General features: G+C 36.6%; 1 protein-coding gene across 1 annotated transcript in view; it reads right to left on the bottom strand.

Annotated features, from left to right (window-relative positions):
• ATP10B (ATPase phospholipid transporting 10B (putative)) overlaps positions 1–19,538 on the bottom strand; it is a 52,758-nt gene extending 33,220 nt beyond the window's left edge. Inside the window, exons 1-5 of the mRNA XM_065734505.1 lie at positions 19,264–19,538; positions 18,236–18,430; positions 6,545–6,749; positions 4,246–4,331; positions 1,824–1,930 (exon numbers count right to left, since the gene is read on the bottom strand). Coding sequence (XP_065590577.1) covers positions 1,824–1,930; positions 4,246–4,331; positions 6,545–6,749; positions 18,236–18,430; positions 19,264–19,538 — 868 coding nt within the window. The remainder of the gene's footprint in view (positions 1–1,823; positions 1,931–4,245; positions 4,332–6,544; positions 6,750–18,235; positions 18,431–19,263) is intronic.
• Between the last annotated feature and the right edge of the window lie 1,530 nt (positions 19,539–21,068).

Below are 21,068 nucleotides of genomic sequence, written 5' to 3'. Positions count from 1 at the left end.
GAAGAGAAAGAATAAGCCTTTATACTGACATGAACAAAAAGATGTCAGCAGGAAATTGAATTGAAGCCTCATTCAGACCAATGACACATCTTGGGAATCATTAAATCTCCAACCTTTGCAGCTGGCATCTTAAGCAAGATTAACACAGGCCCACATTATGATCTTAGCTGTTGGTGAAAGAAGCATACTAGGAAATGGCTAGAGAATGAAAATGGGAATCTTAACAGGTGAAGGTAAGACATGGACCTCTTAGAGCAGGTCCATGACAGCCATGAAAATAAACAGAGGAAGCAAACACCTCTCCTGTGAAGAGGAACTGACAGAGTTGGCATTGTTAAGCCTGGAAAAGGCTCAAGGGAGATGTTATAGCTTACTTCTAATGTATAAAGGGGTTTTAGTAACAGACAGAAAAAGAATTTCCCTCACAGAAAAAGGGGGTGGATTTAAATTGAATATAAGAAAGATGATTTTATTTTATTTTATTTTATTTTTAGTGCAGGGTGGAACAAAGTTCCCAGAAAAGCTGTGAATACTTCATCCCTGGCAGTGTTTATGGCCAGGCTAGATGGAACATCCTGATCTAGTGAAAGATTTGCCTAACTATGGGGCAGGGAGGGTCAGAGCATATGATCCTTAAAGGTCCATTCTAAATCTGACTATTCTACGATTCTGTGAAACTACTCCAATTCCATAGGAAACGCTTCTTGTAGAAATTTACATATAGTTGTTCCAAAAAACAGGTGTTAGTTTTGTTATTCTCCTATGCCTGGCTCTCCTCCCTTGGTCTGTTAGGCATCATTCCTCCTGCTGTTGTTTTTACAAAGACAGGTGTTGAAAGACTAACAGAGCGAAGGCTGTGGAAATAAGTGGGAGTTGTAGCCATTTAGAATCCTCTTCCACAGCAGTGAAATAAAATGGCCTGCTATCAGATAAAATATTCTGGATTGTGGAAGGGAATCTAGGATAACTGACTCTTGCAAAAATGGTGATTTTTATTTTCTCTTAGGTGGCTCAACCTTGAACCCCTCTGATGCTGGTTAGACATACACCAAGTGACATGACACAGAAAGAAAAAAAAACAACAACAAAACAAGCAATAATGGGATTAAGTGTTGTATTTAAACTGTCTTCTCTTTATTGGCAAATAAAGAGGCCATGAAGAGGGAAGCTGATAGACTGTTTTATGAAGGGGAAGGGGGCACAGATGTCAAAATCAGTGATAAATCCCTCTCGGTGAATAAAAGCAGTGGTAACACTGTGACAGTAAAAGAAACTGAGAAATAGATGAGCTGACCCACTGTTGAACCTGGACTGCTGCATTTGATCTGGACACTGACACTGTCTGGTGTGGTTCATGTATCTACTGCATGAAATGCACAATCGCAGAGACACGCTGTGTCTATGGCAGCGCATAATGCATCTTTAGCTGCAGTGGTTTCTGCCCTGAGGAGCCACTGAGATTCTTCTTAGGGCGGCAGCGTAGATTTTATGACCAATGAAATTAGCGTTATAATTAGAGCTGCAGAGCTGAGAGTCAAGCTAACCTTATCAAATTTGACTGGTCTGGATATCTTTGCATAAATGTAGCAAGATATTTGACGCACACAGGTATACTGTCACTTGTCAGAGAACCAGTGTAGGACTCATTAGCTTTAGAGATGTGTGATAACACCCTCAATTCAAAACGTTATGCACTCTTCCCTCTGAACTACCAGTTCTTAAAACTAAATGTCAAATTATGGTGCAAGGTTAGGTTACTCATGTTTACTTAGGGATATTTACAGGGAAATTCTGTGTTTCGTGAGATAGAATGTACTTCTTACCTGCATATATAACAATTCCTATTGCAACTTCAGTGTTTCTGATTGTACATCCACGAAGCAAAAGGCTTTCAATGTTAAAACCAATCCGTTCATGATTTGGCTGTTCCCTGGGAAAATAAAAAGAAGAAAAAAATTCCTTTTTCTTTTCTGATATGACTTCAAACAATTTTTTTTTTCATGTCCATTTCAAGATGAAACCAAAGAACTGTGAAGACGTTACCTCACTTGTGCTTCACTTAGTTTCAGTAAAGACTACAGTAAGAAGTCACAGAAAATTCTAATAGCCACCAGAGGGCTTCTCATCTTTGTGAGCCCAGCTTCCTTGAAGAATGGGCTGAGGCTTTCTTCCTCACCCACACTGGATGGAAGATTTTTCACTCAGGCTAAGGATGTCCCATCACACATCTGCTCATTCTATTAGTAAAATAGACAGGTGAAAACTTACTTAAAATTTTGTAATGCCAATACTCCATCAGGCAGGCAATTTATTATTTGCCTCTGAAAACGAAAACTACTTTTGCATAGTTTTCTGTTATGAATTCTTGTAGGCTTTTCCTGAAATTAATACTAAACCTGAGATTTTTCATCTGAAACTGGTTTTATTATATAAATATAGGCATAAGGTAAGACTGCTTCCAGAATATGTATATTCAAAAATATATAAAAGGCATTCTATATATAAAAAGGTTTAGATGCCAAGTAGCTATAGATAGTAGAATAATGGCTTTGATCAAAGACTCTGTAGAGGAGACCATAAAACAGCTCTGGCTGGAAGATTAAATCATGAGAAGGTCAGTGTTATATGTTGGAGTGCAGGTGTGTAATTTCCAAAGCAGCTTCAGATAACAGATCTTCAGTTGTGTTCACTGGCACTTGAACGTAATAGGAGTTATCACAGAGTGCCTTCTGAATATGAAGCCCAGGCTTTGCTTTGGTGCAGTCAAATTTAAGTATCTCATATTCGAAGTAACATTACTTAATAACTTTTCATTCAAATGTCCTTGTCAGTACATTTTAAACAGTAACACCAGAACTCCCTTTTCCTGGGGAGCCTTGGTGAAATCACCTAGCAGAATCCTTCCTGCATCCCCTTTCAGCAGTATTTGCTGTGGCCAGGGCACGCCAGACAGATATCACTAACTTCTTGCTTATCATTTTTAGCAGAGACAGCTCTTCTGCACTGCTACTATTTTACAGTAAGAAGATGGACATTCAATAATTTATTAAGGGTTTTTGGAGAAAAATGTTAGCTGGCAACACTGTAGGAGTGCTTACCTCTTGGAGCAGCATTGTAAACTAGTCATACCTTGCTTTGCTGAGAGTCCAATTTTTGTTTGAATACTGCTCAAAATCATTTGGGTTTAGAAAACACCTCAGACAAAGGCAGTCTAAAGAAGAAAACTGCACTAACTGTTAATAAATTATTTTCCACAGAATTCTTTCATCTACCCTCGAAGCAGGGAGAGAAAGACATCTAATTCCCTACTGCACTAAGCAGATCAGATAATAGGTGTTTCCAAAAGAGATTTATGCTATAGATTTTCAACAAAGATTTAAAGATGTTGAAGCCTGTCCTGGACACTAAGGATGTGCTTTTGTGGTTTTTTTTGTGTTGTCTTGTGACATATTTCTTACATTTGCATAATCTCAGTATTCTTGTGCTGTATTACAGCAGGTTAATAGGAAGGATTGCTTCGATTTAGATTATACCTAGTGGTCCACTAAGCCAGCAATCAATACAGACTTGTCCAATTTTTACTTGTTAAGATATCACAGAAGGAGGAAAATAGCATTGCTATTAGAGATATTCTACAGTGCATAAATTCTCAAAACCAGATTAGGAATGATGAGGGCTAATAGACAAGAATCCACTGGTTTATTCAAGTTCCAGGCTCAGCATTCTCACTGCATCATTGCAAAGACATTAACTACTAATTTATCTGCTAGTAAATACTATCCCAATGCATTGGTTTCATTGAGAGTGTTGGTGCTTGTGTTTTTCAGCTGTAAGAAAAAAATTGGGTTTGTATGTCAGATCCTGGATACCTTTTCCCCATAGCCATAAATATTTAGAAATCAGAACAATGCAGCTGTATATCTTTAAACATTAGAAAGGATTTACATAAAAAATCTAGCCTAGCCTAACCCTTGGGTCAAACACAAATGCGCTCATGTCTGAATTCTATAAAAGCTGAGGCCTTGTGAGAACAATTTGTATAAAACAATTGCAAATTCAGTGTCAAAGCTTTGGTCCTCCTTTGCCTTAAAATCCAAATTCCACTTGCATATTCTATCGACTACTGAGTCCAAGAATAGTAATGCCCGCCAATTTCTGCAAAATGTGTTGCTTCCATCTGTATCTTCTCCAAGTGAAACATTAAAGATGAGACAGTCAGTACATTTATGGATAACAAATACTTACATGTACCCTCTGAATTTATTGAGATCATTATTAGGCATTTCACAGATGATGGTATTTTGGAAAAGTTCTGGTTCAAATGAAATATTCTGCAAGAAGAAACACATTGGGAATGAGTATCAAACCTGGAGTAGTTGAAATGCCAAACAGTAAGAGCAGCTAAATACCCATGCCATGCCAGCATCAACAGATAAGCTTTATTTGTGGAAGCATAACACAGTGTCAGAGGAAAAACTAATGGGTTTGGTAAACCCACCTCACCAAAAAGCAAATGTTTTGCAAAAAATAAATGTTTAGATCAGGTTCACAGCTTGCTTGCAATTTTTTACCTTCTCTATCAGGCATTTTCATACACAGACGGTACAGCCAAGATTGGGAGCTTCCAACAGTTTTAATCTTTAATTTCTCAAATAGCACACATATCTATTTGACTATAAGCAAAATAAATACTAGTTAGTGGCAGCACTTGCCTTCATTTAAGGTAAAAGTAACAAATATTTATAATTCTTTGTAAAATAACAACATTCTTCAGACAAAAGCAAGATCAATTGAAAATAATTTCAATATTAATATGGATTTTTAAATATATTAGAAGAGTTGTTTTATCAGCCAGGGGTACATGAGAATAAAATGAGACCATACCTTTGAATAATTTGAGTACATTCAAATATGAGTAAAATAAAGACTAAGAGTAAAACAAGGAAACAAACAAAAGATCTCCTCAAAAGGAAGAGAAGTAAAAGAACCCAAAGTGCTGGGAGAGACAAAACAAGACAGAGCTCTCTAGGCTAAGTATTTCTTGAATTAGAGCTGGGAACTGAATCAAGGCGCACACTTTTGCTTTATTTTCCCTGTGTTCAAGGAAAAAGGCTTGCTTTTGGGGCTCTTTGAAGCAGTCTGGAAAGCCAGCAGCATGAAAGGTATGTGTTTGCCATAACCTCTTTTCCTCAACTGCAAAGATACTGAAGACTTTGATTTTAGATTAAGAATATGTAATAAAAATGGGATGTGAGAAACATGAAAGAGAATAATTACTGCTCTGAGATAAAAACCAAAAGAACTGCAACCCACTTGAATCCAGACTCCTCTCATTATGAAATTCAGAGCTGGAATTCAGATCTGCTTCTGGGCTTCCATACCTTCTTCTAAAGCAAAGAGACTTCCAGAAGTCACACTCCTTTAGAAAATGAAAATCTTGAGAATCCCCCACTGGAATTCATAAAAGCTTTGCCAGACTGTAAGGAATTTCTCACAGTGACAGTGCCCAAGTCTCAATTTCCTCTCTCCTGGTTTTTTTTCCTCAATGAAATATACATTCTATTTTGTATATATATGTATAAAGTCTAAGTACAAGCAAGCTGAGAATCTGACCTAAAAAATAGATTTTGGTGGAAAAATAACTTGATGAATATCAGAGCATTTTATATGACTTTTGTCCCACATGAGTGACTATATTTAGGCTCTTTTAAAAACTTTGTGCAATCTTGTTCATCTCATGAAAATCAAGAGTAAAATCATACATATTTGGTTACCCTAGAAGTATTTGTGCAACAGGAGAACACCAAAATGCAAGAGGAGCTTGGAGGGCTCATTACTACCTAGTAGATTTCTGGCTAGAAAAGGGGTAGAGAAAGATGACCCCTCTCTCTCAATAAATAAATAAATAGATAGAGAGCTATTTTAATGACAAAAGTTCTACAGTTGAATATTCAGGTTAGAAAGTGGCTTGCAAGGAGAAAAAGTTTGTCTCAGTCTGCTCAAGGTAGGGGAATTCAGTATTCCTAAGCATTTCCTAAACCAAAGAACTAACCTCAGTTCATTCTTTCCTCCTTAAGGAGTCACGCTATATAGCTGCAGTTAAATCTGAGAAGTTTTATGGAGCACTTAAATCACAAGATTAATCAAAGCTACAAGAACAACGAACAAGTTGCAGCAGGAAGACTAAAACCAGTTTGTATGATACAAAGTGCATTTTTTTTTAATTGATATGCTATTTATACTAATAATTTTAAATAATAGGGTAATAGACATAATTATTTAAGCTCTGACTTTTCTGGGGTCATCCTGGTCAAACTGCATTCTGCTCTGCTTGTGTAAAAAGACCTCCTACACATAAAGGCTCCTGTGCATGAGGTGTACTACATAATAACTCAAAGACTAAACAAAATAATCGCGAACACTGAAGTACCCAGGTGTTTTCTAATTTGAAAGTAGACTTCTTCACTGCACTTCATGGCTAGAGCTAAAGAGCAGTCAGACTGCTGCTCAGAGCAGTCCTTGGCTATAGTTTCAGTAGACATACCTGGCTGGAGAACCCCATGACGACACGTCGCTGCTTAAGGTTGGTCTCTCCATCAAGGTTGGCTGTTTCCAAGTGGCAAATCCCATTTTGATCCGAGGAGTACAGCAAGAGGATATCAGCTGGGATGGTTTCGTTACACTGAAGCTGCACAAAGTCTCCCACTCGTACATCTTTCCAGCACTTCTCAACATAGGCACGGTCTTTCCTGTGGCATTAAAAATACGTCATGGGTGAATACTGACATCAAGAAGGCAGGCTTCCTGCTAAGTGGGGCTTCAAAAAAAGAAAATAGGCCAGTGGTGCCACATTGCTGTATTTTTTAAAAAGACACTGCAAAACACTTAGAAATTAGTGCTCTAGACAGTTTCATAGTACCACTTCACTATATCTCACCTGCAAAATAAAATATCTACGTGGAGTAAATTGAAACTGCAACAAAATTTCTCTTTCATTCACTAGCATGGGGTGTATATATTCCACAGCAAAATTCAGAAAGTTGTTTAGACTAACAGAAGTACATTGCACAAGAAATATAAACATTAAAAAAATATATATGTTTTTTGTGTATGTCACAGGTACTTTCAAATATCAACATATAGTCCCTGAAAGAAGTTAAGCATTATTGTACCTATTCTTGCACCAAGTCTCTCCAATTTGTAATTCTCAAAAGGTGAATACAGATCTTAAGCTTGGGTTGTAGATACAACTTAAAAAGGTAGAACAGCAGACAAATGACTCCTTAGTATTAAGAAAGAAAACAAAACAAACAAAAAAAACCAACCTCAAAACAAAAGGCAGCCTGAACCTAAGATGAACGAAAAAAGTTAAGGTAAGGAACAAAGGGATTCTAAATAAAAAAAAAATATATATATATTAATAAAAAGAATAATTAATTATAAAAATAATGATAAAATAAATAATAATAAAAATAATGATAAAATAAAATAAATAATAAAAGAGAAGACTGAGGAAAAGATTGAGGAAAAAAATGACCATTTCATAAAAAAAAAATGGTGCTTAGTGGTTCAGGATACAGCAGTACTTTTTTGAAAGTACCTTTTCAATAACTGCTCTCTCAATCTGCTCTTCTTCATTGTCTAATCACACTGAGGACTGTACAATACACCTTACGATTAGTTAAAGGGAAAACTGCACAGGCAGCAATGACCCAGTTCTTTATGAGGAAATAATTTTTTTTTATATGAATAATTGTCATCTTGTATCTTGCTCTGCAAGAGGGAAAATGCTCACAATACTTTACAAGACTCACAGTAAAAGGCTTTTTGTAATGACTCAGTATCATTTTTGCTTAAGTCTTGAATCATCCTCATTTAGTGCCTGAAGAAGAGTGTCTTTCAGTGAAGTGTTTGTATTATGAGAAGAGGAGCAGTGATATAGGAAATAAATTCAAAGGCACACATCCAAGCGTTGCTTCAGAGTCAGGCCAAAGTTACTTCGTACTAACCTGCTTTCCTGGTCCTGGGGAAAGAGGAGTCAGCCCTAATGCTGTCAGACAATCTCTGGCAGTTTGCTCATGACCTTATCTAAAAGCAACATAAAATAACTGCTTCCTGCAAAGGTTACACATGCAGTTAAATATTCTGCATTTCCTGGTGGCATTTGCTTTTTATTAAAACAAAATAAGAACAACAAAACACAAAAAAACTCCTGTAACTATGTGAAACTATTTGGTGCTAGATGTGAGAGTCATTAAAAATTGCTAAATAATAGTATTGCAGCAGTTATTTTTCCTTACGTTATTTTTTCATTCATGAGTTGCTCATTCTTCTTTCTGCTTCCTCTACTTATATGCATATCCTTGTTTCATTTGCACAACAATAGACAAAAAAATCACACTGAGAAACAGATGTTTACTGTAAGTAAATCTGATGTTACTTCTCTTTGAAAAAAATATTCCAGAATAGCTTCTACTTGAAAAATATTTAAGCAGGTGCATGATAAGTATTTATTGCTCAACAAAGTGAATGCTAAAGCTAATACAGTAAAGCCACTAAGCAACTAGGAATTCTTCCCATATCTAATGCTTTCCTGGTAGAATTCCTCGTTTGTTTAAAGCATGAAAATGAGATTACAGAAGCTGTTGAGTACAAGCAGATGGGTTGCCTTGCTACCCCAGACATCTGGATGTCACGTAGAGTTTGCATATGCTGTTTGCCAGGACATCTGCAGGGCAATCCTACTTCTCTCTACGTCAGCTCTTGCACAGTTCTGATGTTTATGGAGCACTCTTGAATTTCCTGCTCACGAAATGCTACAGATAGGACTTAGCCAGCTGGCTGTTTTCCACCTCAGCCTAAAGAAACTGGGTTAATAAAATAAACCACAGAAATCATAGATTTGTAACATTCTTTCAAGAACACCCTAGGAAACTTGTATTAAATGAGTGGCTCAAGGTTCAGTTCCTTCACTAATTACAGAGGAGACAGTGAGTCAGGAAAGCCAAACAAGCACTTTCAGATCAAAGAAGTTGTTTTCATTAGCATAGGGATTAGAGTTCAGGAATTGCTAGTCTTCCAGGCTCACATTCAGGTGAAGGGTGTCCCTCTCTCTCAATGAACAAAAAATTCATTAAAGAAACGCATTTTCTTTGTAGAGAGCACTATTTCCTGAAAGATTTAGCTGGAGCTATAAGATTAAGATTCCTACAGCATGAGGGTTTTCTAAACTTTTGCTGAGAATTATTAACGAATAAAAGGAAGAAACGTGCTTCACAAGAAACCTCTTGCACACAACAATGACACTGGCCCAATTGCCCAAAAAGATTTTTCAAATGAAGCAGTTTCCTTTGTAGTAATTCCTGTAACTGGGAGCACTGCCCTTTTCCTGCTCATTGATTAAAGTTCATAGCTCATGCTTTGGTTGCTAAATAAACAAAAGAGCATTGTAAATCTAAGATGGTTTGTCGAGAGACGTACAAAAAAGACACACACATTTATGCAGTAAAATAACGTGGCAATTTTCAATAGGAGGAGAGTTGAAAGTCTGATTCTTATGGTGGAAGGCACCAGGGCTGTGACATATCAAAGTTATGCTCTAGGATGAAAGTCTCTCCATTACCTTCTCTCCTTTACCAGTCAATTTATCACCACCACACTTAAAAGCGTTCCCTCGCTGCCCTGGAATAACATGTAGCACAACAACACCCATCATGGGGTAGTGCAGACAGAAAAAGACAGCCTCAAACAGTCACGGCAAAGTCTGCCAGAATTTGATATTAGACTCGTCATATCTGATGAGAAGGACCAAACTGAATAGATTTTATGAAGGTCTTTCTGGGGAAAAAGAATCATACCAAAAAGCCTGCTGTGGATGGAAATTGTGGGAGAATAGGAATAAATTATTGCTGACACAAAGTCATTTCACATTCTTTGATTCAGTAAAAATGAACTTCAAACAAAGACTGGGTCAGGAGGGATGGTGAACAGGAGGAAGTAAGAAAATACTGTGTGCTCCCCAGAGGAGGTTAAATAAAACTATTTTCCACGTGCACGCCACAGCATGGCTGTGATTGTCTTAGTCCTACGTTGCCATAAAGATCTTCAGAAATCTTTGTCATTTACAATGGTCACAACAACCGATTAGCTCAGTGGGTCTGGTTCCTCTGAATTACTAACAGCTTCAGGTCAGCTTCCTTTGCAGGTTGCAGTAAAGATGTTACTCTGCCTTTCACCTGTAAATTGCCACTAGACTGTAATATCAGACGCTTATGAAAAAAAAAATCAGCATAACATATAGGCAAATCCAAGTGTTTGTGTTTTACTGTAACATTCATTAGAATGTTATATTAAAAATGGTCGACCTCAAGAATCACTTTCAAAAATGCTCTGACATGCCCAGTGCTACTCAGTGAACAGCTGGAATTACACAGATATTTAAATTTTACAGTCTATTTCTGCAAATAGAAATTGAGCACATATTATCAAAGATTTTACCAGCTTTTAAATGGAAAACTCCACAATGTACTTTCAAAGACCATTTTAAAACTATGATGCAAGGTTTGGAGCTGCTGTCATAAAATCTTGAAAAAATGACAACCAACAATAAAGAGATTAAGAACTTAACAAAGGCACTAGACTGGAAAGGAACTGATCCTGAAACTTGCCCATAGCTCACAATACAGCACAACTTGACACAGTATTCCTGATCTAGAGGCATCACCTGAGCCAAAATTTCCACGCCAATTAATCCCTGGCTTACACCATGTTATTGTCATTTAAGGTAGCTAGGGAGGCTGCTTTTCTCTCATGGAACAACATCAGCAACAAAACATCACATCACTTGCCACAGTCAGTCCATTAAAAGGACTTATCAAGCACCCATAGCCATTCCTCCCCACAATGGCTGTGCAAACACTTCCTCAGCATCTCAGTAACACAGTAGGATAGCAAGGAAAATCTTTTAATTACAGATGGAATTTTCTTTCTTTTTTTGAAGTCAAAAAGAAGACATGATTTGTCATTTCAAACTTTATAATTGAAGCAGATCCTAACTTCTTAAGCGTTAAAACTGTCTATAGCATCATACTATGGATATTACTATCTCGATAATAAAGAAGTCTATACTCAACTTCTGTAATTGTTCCAAGTTTATATGGACTTAAGCTTAGTACCAGAAATGTAGAAATATATTTTGTGTTCATATGTAATGTTTTGGATTTCTTTTAACTTGCTTTTTCTTTCATCTCTATCTTGATTTATAATGATCTGTGCCAGATGAAGAAATAAAGCAGTGTTCAGAAGTATTTGAGCACACATTTACTTAGACCTTATTACACTTTTTTTTTGTGTGTGTGTGAATTCATCAATTAATGCAATTATGAATATCTAATTTTTTTGTGAAAATTTCCTAGAGAAAGATGCTATTACTCTGCTAGCACTACCTGGAGTGAGTAATTCCAAGACAGCGACTTAAAGATTGCTATCCATATTTAACACAGACACAAAAATCCCATGCTACCTGGGATTGTAGTACATACAAAAGCTGTACAGACAGCAGAGCAGAGAATGCTCACTGCCAGTGACAGGGCCACGGAAACAAAGGTATCATAGAATGGCTTGGGTTGGAAGGGATCTTGGAGACCATGCAGTTCCAACCCTCTGGTGCGTGCAGGGTGGCCAATATACTCACTTTCAATATTAAGCAAACAAGTGTCATTTTATCTTTGTTAACAGATACTGAGTTGCAGTAATATCACAGTAGACAATTACCCTGCAGTTACAGTAACATATTTGTATTGCTATTTTATAAGTAAAAATCATATTTAAATTATCAATGCTCATACTTTGTTGCTGTCTTACAAAAGCATCTTCAGCTATGCAAAAGTTGGGGTATGAAGCCAGAAGATCCCCCATTGTTGATATTTATTCACCATTCAGAGGAAGCACCACTGAGGTATAGAAGCCTTGATGTGGCTGTGCCCAAGAAAATCAAATGCATTTTTGCCTGAGGGAAGATGGTGGGACTTGTATCAGACCACAGGCTTGAGACTCCTTTTCTTGGTGTATAAAATGAATCCAATAATATGCCTCCAGCAGAACCCTATTCTTTTTAGTTATGCTTTGTTAGAAAACAAAAATAATAAAGCAGAAAGAAAATGATCTTCAAAGAAGCAAAAACAGTGCCACTGAAGAAGACTTTAAATGAAAGTATTGGCAACAAACCTTGCTTACTGTGCCCTTGGCGAGATGGGGTTTTCCTCTGCTTTCTACTTGACAAACTCTCAGGCTCACCCTGGGTTGAATGAACTACATATGATGTTTCCTGGGCCCAGAGGAAAGTTGCCTTTTTTCTCTCTGAGATTTGACAGGAAATCTACCCTTGTTTGCAAGCACTTTCCCTCCCTTCTTCCATTATCACCCAGACACGTTATCCAGAAATTTCTGGTACAATGGCTCCAACATCTATCTCATTGTTATGGTTTTGTGATTTTTGTTATATTATTGATATTCCACACCATAGCATCATTACCACACTGAATTACAAATCTTAGATAAACTGTAGTATTTTAATTCTCCTTAAAAATTGCTTTCTATCTGGCAGCAGCTCTGACAGTGCAATGCAATGATGAGATCTGTTTGTCTCTTATTTTCACAGCACTGCTATGGGACTACCTTATGGTGAATACTGATGCAGAAATCTTTATGTTCTCAAACTTTACACCAAGCAAATATAGAATCACAACAAAGGCCAGATTGACATTTTTTCTCTGACCCAAAAATCTCTGGACCTGCATAGGAAGAAGAAATTGTTCCTTATAGGACATTCTTGAAAGCCTCAGGATCTGTAAACATAGCAGAAAAACTTTTCTATAGTGAATATAGTCAGGTTCTCTCATCATTATTCTTACTTACCTGGTTATCTGACAACACTGCTGCATAATTCAGTCAACACTCACTAGGCTTTTCTGAATCACTGTCTCAGGTATCTGAGCGTAGGTGCTTAAAATTAAGCAGTGTTAATCGCCTAGATGATGTGAACGTTTTTACAGGTGTAGCTGCCTGATGAATGTGCATTCAATCAAGCATGTAAGCTCTGCCATCTTAAACTGTGCACAGACCTTGTATTAACACCTGACTATCTGACCATAGTCAGGAAAATATAGGTTCAATTTTCCAGAAGTGTGAAGTCTAAGTAAAATCCTATCTGGATGTTATAGTGTGTTTGCAGACCATTACAGCTTAATCCCAGAGGTGTATCAGACCCAGCTCACAGGTTAATCATACATCAAGTGGTTTCCTGAACATTATGGTTATGGAATGCTGAAATAAATAATAGCTTTAAGTAACTGTTAGTTTGGTATTCACTTACAGATCTGCATACTGCACTCAGTGCTGGCCCCTGTTAGTTAGTGACAAAGTGGAGAGAGTTCAGAGAAAAGTAACCAAAATAGGAGTGGAGGGTCTGACTGACAAGAAAGATTAAAAGGGTGTTCTATATACATATTTTGCCTAAAAGCTGTCTGGGAGTAGCAAAATGAACATGATAGAAATTACACATGCATGAAGACTATAATTAAATGTTGATGATGAAGAATAATTAGGGTTGCATGAAACCAGGTCACTTGAGGAATTTTAATGCAATTAAAGAAGGATAATAAAGTAGAATATCATAGAAAATGCTTTGATAATCACATACTGTAGTGGTAGAAGCCTCATTTCTACGAAAATTTAAAAGCGGACCAGGTATATTTATAAGCAGACTAAGTAAAATTTAAAGCATACCAAGAGAAAAGAAGCAAGGATATTTCAGTTCTCGTATCTTGGTACAGTGCGATTTATTCTGGCAGCACAACAGCCTGTATACAATTATGATTACTTTCTGATTAAAAGGTTTTTGTAATATGTCCACAATCAAACATCAGATCTAAGGTATTGCACCTCACCAAGATAGTTTAATATTATTTGTTCCCCTTTTTCAATTAAGCATTCTTTAAGTACACTACTTGAAGTATCTTTTCCTTCATTTGACTAGCAGGTTAAATTACCCAATACAGCTGACCTCTACAAAAAGAAAATTAGAAGTAATGTGTTTTCAGGGCAGTCTACTTGAATTCAATTGCTCTTGCTCCATACTGAAAGAAAACAAGTTACAGCATTTCCTCTGGTGTTCTAAAAAGTTTTGGAGAATATCTGGCTTTCAGAAAAGAGAGTGCACTTTGTATGCTTTAGGGAACAGGAACTAGAGTTGTTGCTATTGAAATCTGAAATAAAGACAATATACTCTCCAAGATTAATACTTTAAATATAATTAAATTTTCATCTTACGATGAAAGATGAGTTATTCTATTACAGAGGATTCTTTGGTGTCGCAAGATTAACAAGATTCACAGTCCCTTGGAAAAGACTTTCACTTGTGTTAAAAATTACCTATGGCAGATGATTCACAAGGAGGAAAATTAGAAGACATCATACTCTTCCATGACTTTGCAGCTAGCAAGAAGAACAAGAAATATCAGCTTCCCAAAGCGTTATAGAAGCTTGATTAAAATTATTCATGATATAATAAGCTCTAACTACAGATCTGATGCCAGTCACACTGTCCTCAATTTTTCCAGATACCATGAATGGTAGAGTCTGAAGACTTCCTTATTTTTCTTTCCCTTACACTGCTGTTTTGGGCCATAAGAATCTGGTAAAACACAAGATTTATTCATAGATCAAAGACCTTCCTATGGAATGGGATGAGCAATGTTAAGATGAGCTGTCTCATCTTTCTGCATAAGAAAAGCTATAGCTATAACTTGAGCCTGGATCTGTATGTACATTCTAATTCTGCTATGGACATTTTTCTTCAGTATGAAAACAATTTCTATTGTATTCCCCACTTCTCATCTGCACATGGTAAAAGTCTTTCTACATATAAATTAACACGGTTGCTTTATGCCAAGAGAAAGCAATACTTCCATGCTGATCCATTCATCTGTACCTTCTGCATCACCATCTATTTTCTGCCATATGGGTCTTAACAATTGTCAATAAATAATCCATTGCCCCATGGATTAATGCAACACTGTCAATCTTGACAGTCAAAAGGGGCAATTCGGGTACCTACTTCTAAGTAGGATTATTGACAGTCTTCGTGGTGGAAGATAAAATCTTACATATGAAATATTTAGAAACTTGTAAAATGCCTACTTTTCCAGACATGTTGACAAAAAGAGATTTTATTTCTGACAAGTCATTATCTTATGTGGGGATAAGTAAGCAGATCCAAAGCAAATCCAGTAGTTCTGTTTAACCAGAAGGATATAAAAATAAAAATCTGACAAATACATGCAAGAGAAACAAACAGCAATGACAGAACTCTGTGATAAAAGCTAGAGTTCTACAAAATCCTGCTTCTGAGAACATACATAAAGCACTGCTGATTAATTTGAGAGACAAAAAAGTTCAGGTAAGTTAAAAATTTTGCTCTACTGACACCCAGTGTGATATTTAAGCAGGCAGAAATCATTTTCTATGTTGTTTTGATACAACAAGAAGCCCTAAACTTAAGATGTCATGAAGCATTTTGAAGATGTCATAGTTATTTGTAGATAATTCATTTAGAGAAGTCCAAGAAGTATGAACTACTATCTCTAATTTTTTAAATACATATATATGCAGTTTAGTTTTACATACAATCTAGTAAAAAAACAAAAAACAAAAAACAAACAAACCAAACAACCCCGAAAGTCAGCCTACAATTTGTAGTATAAAATTGTAATTAGTTCAAAGTGCTAGCTACATTTTTTTGAAGGTTTTTTGGTCTCTAAGCAAACAAAGACTCATTTGCTCAGGATCTTGTTCTGTGCTATATTGATTGTGCAAATCTTGTTTTGTACTGTATTGATAGAATTTAGCCATGTTGAAAATTCCTTAGAACTCCAGGGCTCAGTAGCTATTTAAACACACCATATCTAAGAGGTCAATAGCCACTCCAGGTTTAAGCAAAAAAGGAATATCTTTCCGAATAGATACAGGCATTATCTAGTCACTGCAAATTTACCCCATTTTGCTTAATCACCATGATTTTTTTAGCGGAAATTAATATTTTAAACAAAAAACCCTCAGAATTTATAAAAGATCAAGCCAATATTTTTCAAACTAAAAGCTGTAAAAAAAAACTCACCTGCTGTAAATGTAACAACCCATGTGATTGATTTCTTTGTCTAGTTTATACCGCCGAAAGTCCTCCCAAGCATCTTTAATGGCCGTCATGGCCATTATAACACAAATAGGGATCAAAGAAACTTCTGGTTGGAAAGCATTCACCACTGGCACAAAATTCAGCAGTGCAATGACCACAAAATAAATATTGGCAAAGCGGTGAAGCTGCTCATAAATGTTTTTAGGGAAGAAAGTCAAGATGGTGTATTTCGTAGTCTTAATTTTATTGGAGTCATAGTATCTATTTGGATTTTCCTTCCACTTCATATGCCCAAAAGACAAATTGGAGATGATCACTCGTTTATTTTCATTTTTCTTCCTTCTTTTCTTTAATTTTCCTCTCTTCTCCAGCACGTTGTTTTGGGTTTCTGTGTCTGAAGCAACACATTGACAGCAGGTTTCCTTGAAAAAATGTTTTTTCCATACCATCTTGGAGAAGCAGCCTGGAAAACTTGTCCTTGACATCTTGCTGTTCTCTAAAAGTAGCCTCAAATGATAGGCTAATGAAGTAAGAAGAGTCCAATAACCCAGATACACTCCAAAGTGGCAGAGTGAAGACTCAAGCTGTCGGGAGCCCAGGGCTGTTTCTCTCTGACTCGTTCATCCACCTGCCCAGGAACAGGTATCTTCCTGACCCAGCTGCTCCAGATCCTAAAGCTTGCTGGGAAGGCTGCACGTCACACACGACGAAAACATCCTGAATGTTTTGTTATTCCTGTTACTGTATGCCTGGAGGCCCCATTCAAAGTATTTTCCTGGAATCGGTCTGCTCACATGAAGCACCTCTATTTTAACACCGCCCAGACGAAACTAAGGACATAAACGCAGTTTTCAACATTCACTCCAAGCGTTTCTGAATCATTTTATAAGCCTGTTAGCTGCCAGGAAGTTCAAAGGTAAAGGGCAGAGCTCTGCATACAGAAGTCAACAGATTATTATGAGCCTCTACAGAAAATATCCGTCTCTTCCACCTCCTCTATTTACTATTTGCTTTCAAGCCCATAACTTGATTTATTACAACAAACAAGCAAGCTCTCCCCACTCTCTACATATACATAGTATACAGGCAATTTAAGGGCAGCTTACCCAGCTTGCCCCACAGCCTGATGCTCCTCCTCTGATAGACCTGCCTCTGGACTCCTGTTTCCTTTTCTCACTCAGACCTTTCTCTCCCTATTCTCCTTGCAGACTCTCATTTCTTTTGGTTATTGGACCTTGTGCCCTTATCACACAAGTAATCAGCACAGATGAGAGTTGAATTCCAAGAGAGCTACAAGCCACAGTAATTTTTCCTCTATAGCTTGGGCATAAGGAGATAAGAAAAAACAGAACAGGCACAAGCATTTAAACTTCTTTTAAAGCAAAGCTTGTATTATGTTATGTAGAGACATGTAAGGTAGTCTCAAGCCAAATTAGTACTTGGAGAAAAACCTCAGATGAAATCGAAATGTTGCAATAAGAACTGCACTTGAAAATATTTCTTCCTTCTGAGTCAGTACTGAGCAAACAACACAGCTTACTGCAAGTGGGCGTTGTACCATCTCCAGAGTGAAAACGTATTGTTTTGTTCACTGTGCTAACTGGAAAAGCTATAAAATTTGTCCAGTTCCTGGTTATGCTTCACCTTGAACACATGAATGCAGTTGACTATTAATTTTTGTATTCATGGTTTTATTAGGAAATTTCTGAGAGACGCTGTTCCAGTGTGTTAAAAGGTAGAATGATCCTTTCCAGACTTCCTCCAGAAATTTCTGCTACTGAAAAAAGATGATGTGATTTGAAAACTTGGAATGAAAACTGGTGTATTCAGCACACAGATCTGTGATATGAAACAAAACTTCTCAGGATAATTCTGACCCTGAGTGAGATAAATAAAGCACTTTCTGAAGCAGAACAGAAGTCTACAACAGCCCTTCCAAACTTCCTATACTCCAAAAGGTCAGGAAGGGAATTGTTGCACAATCAAAATAAGCGGTTACCACCATGTCAAACACAAGGACAATAATTGGTTTGGTCTACTTACTCTTCATATACCCTGCTTTTAGAGGAGTTTATCATCTTATCGAATTGGTATTTTTTATAGTCTTCAATAGCATCTTTAATCATACTGGCAAGCAGCACCACAATCAGAGGAATCATAGTAATCTCCCTGTGGAAGACTTCCATTTGTGGGAACCAGTTTAGAACCACCAGGAAGAGGAAATAAAGATTAGCTAGTCTGTAAAGAAAGATACAAAAAGGACTTATAAGCAGATAGAAATAAGGTGTATTTTCCTAATGAAAATCCCCCATCTCATGTCACGAGCATTAATCATTTTACATCTCTAACCTCATCCTTTCCCAGAGTAATCAATTACTTAAATGAGTTGTTTATTTTTTTCTTTAGAAAAGCTTATGAGATATATTTCCATATTACAGCTACCTTAATTTTCCACATATTACAAATATATATATAAATAAAAGAAAAAATAAATATATATATATAGGAGCAGAATCTTCTCTAATGTTCCCACACAAACTCAGTCTGGAAAATAATTATAGATTCTAACGAAAGACAAATAAAAAAATACTACCCACTCCCCTAAACCCACCAAACAACAAAACATCAAACCCAAAACAAACAAAAAAAACCAAAACACAACTCTCAAAAAAATAAGTATAGAAGAGTAGAGTAGAGAAAACACATCTGTAACTCACAGCAGGATTCACTTAGGAACCCATGAAAAATTTCATGTGTGGAAAATAGAAGACTAAATTTGAAAGGTATAAATCTATGATAAAGAACAGAATTTTCAAATCTAGATATGGAAGTACCATTTATCTTGATATGCAACTTGAAATTTTTAGAAGGAGAACTGCTCTAGCACTGAAACAAACTCCCCATTTGTTAGCCACTTCAGCATGAATTTGATGACATTTTTTTACAGTTTCTCTTCACTTAAATTTTGAAGACACAGTAGCTACAGAAGTAGTTCTCTATCACTCCCAAATATAAGAACTCTTTCTGAAGCAGTGATATCTCATACATCATTTAATGATTCTTATTTTTACCTGTGAAACTGCTTAAAAAGATTTTTGGGCAGAAAAGTAAGCCATGTGTATTTTGTAGTCTGTATCCCATTTCCAGAATAAAATGTAGAAGCTTGGTCCCAGCTTCTCTGCTGTCTCCCATTGTTGGAAAACACTATCCTCCACTTGTTTAAGTTGAGTTTCTGCCTGTCTCTGACAGAAATCAGCAGAGGTGTTGACTCTGACACAGTCTGGGGGGCACTTTTGGCTCCAAGTCGCTGCCAGCGGTACAAAGCTGAATCTACTGACAAAGCCATTTACAGCTGGAACGTCAGGCTGAAAGATAAATGCATAACAAGGACTGAGATACAATTCCATTCTGGTAGAAAAATTCACTTTGTATCTTGCTAGCAAAAGTTGAAAACAACAAACAGTGCTACTGTTCAGTCCATTACATGCTCAGTCTTTGAGCTCAGCACTTTCTACAGAGAATGCATGGGATAAGGGTTACAACAAAACATTCAGTAAGGAAAAATCCATTTATATATCCAGGCAAAAAAAAAAAAAAGCCCACTTCCATTTTCTGTGTTATAACAGCAAACCAGTGTAGATACAATCAATTTAACAGTTGTGAACAATGTTTTTTTCCATGACAAAATCAGTAGCATTTTCTTCAGTTGTAAACTGCTACCAAATCTATTCAGACATTTTTCTTCAAGAGTTTCAAACTTTCCTACAATACTTTTTCTGTTCACACTTACAAGAAGATAGGCTCAGGTATTGAATCTCAAGTCTCAGATAATAATGAACTGCAACATCTGCTTAATCTCATACACATTCCCACAATAGTTTTCTAGAAGCTCCATAGAAATCTGATTTAAAGGGAAAATGCCAAACAGAGCAAAAAAAAAAATCATTGGAGAGATAAAAGTATTTAATCTTCTAATACTAAACCTGCTATCGCTAAACTCTTGTCTTCTGACTTGTTCACACATTCACAACTGCAATTCCAATCAAATGGCCAGCACACAGGCCCTAGCAGCATTCTATTATGCTCAATCCAAGTAGAATCTCAATCACAGTAGAATCTCAAACCCAGCAGCGGGAGCTTGGGGACCAGAAACTGCCATATAAAGGTGAAGCAGCAAATGTGGAAGAAAAAAGGAAACATATTGGCTCATGCAACTTTAAAGTTCTTCTGAACAAAACTTGTGAACTGAACCCACCTCGACTAGGCTGTGGGAAATAGATTTTTTTTTTTAATTTAAAATTAGATGTTTGGTCATTTAGATTAATTCGCTGGTTTAAACTTTATTTGGTAGCAACCTTGTATGAAACAGATAGAGAGGACTTGAACATGCTTTTGCAAGTCTAAATAGGCCCATTTCAAACACACTGCACTTTGAAATGTCTTTTACCTTTATTACAGGTTGAGTCTTTTTGTCCCCCTCAGCTTTCAACTTCCTCTTCCAAAATGCCTTTCTTTTACTGAATCACTGTGATTTCCTATGGAGAAAATAAAATAAAATAATTAAAAAAAAAATAACCATATTTAAAAAAATGTTGAAACTGAATCTCTAGGGGTTAAAAAAGGTGCAAATATTTGAACAAGCAAGTAAAAAGAGTTTTTAACAGGATTTGCTGTTATTTGTGCTGTGCACCACAGACTAGGATTCCAGCATTTATCCCTTAACTTTACATGACTTCACTGAGTTTGCAATAACAGTATTCATCTATGGAAACATTAGCTACTACAATGGTAAGCAGTTGTCATTGTGATAATGGGTTAATGTGCACTTAGAAAGCAAAATAAAACAAGTATACTTGATCCATATAGGCCTTATTTG

The sequence above is a fragment of the Cyrtonyx montezumae genome, unplaced genomic scaffold (genome assembly GCF_038088225.1).
Source record: "Cyrtonyx montezumae isolate F1298 unplaced genomic scaffold, pur_monq_1.0 scaffold_18, whole genome shotgun sequence".
Classification (NCBI taxonomy): Eukaryota; Metazoa; Chordata; class Aves; order Galliformes; family Odontophoridae; genus Cyrtonyx; species Cyrtonyx montezumae.
Note: the sequence above shows the minus strand (reverse complement) of the source record. Positions and strands in the feature narration are given on the sequence as shown.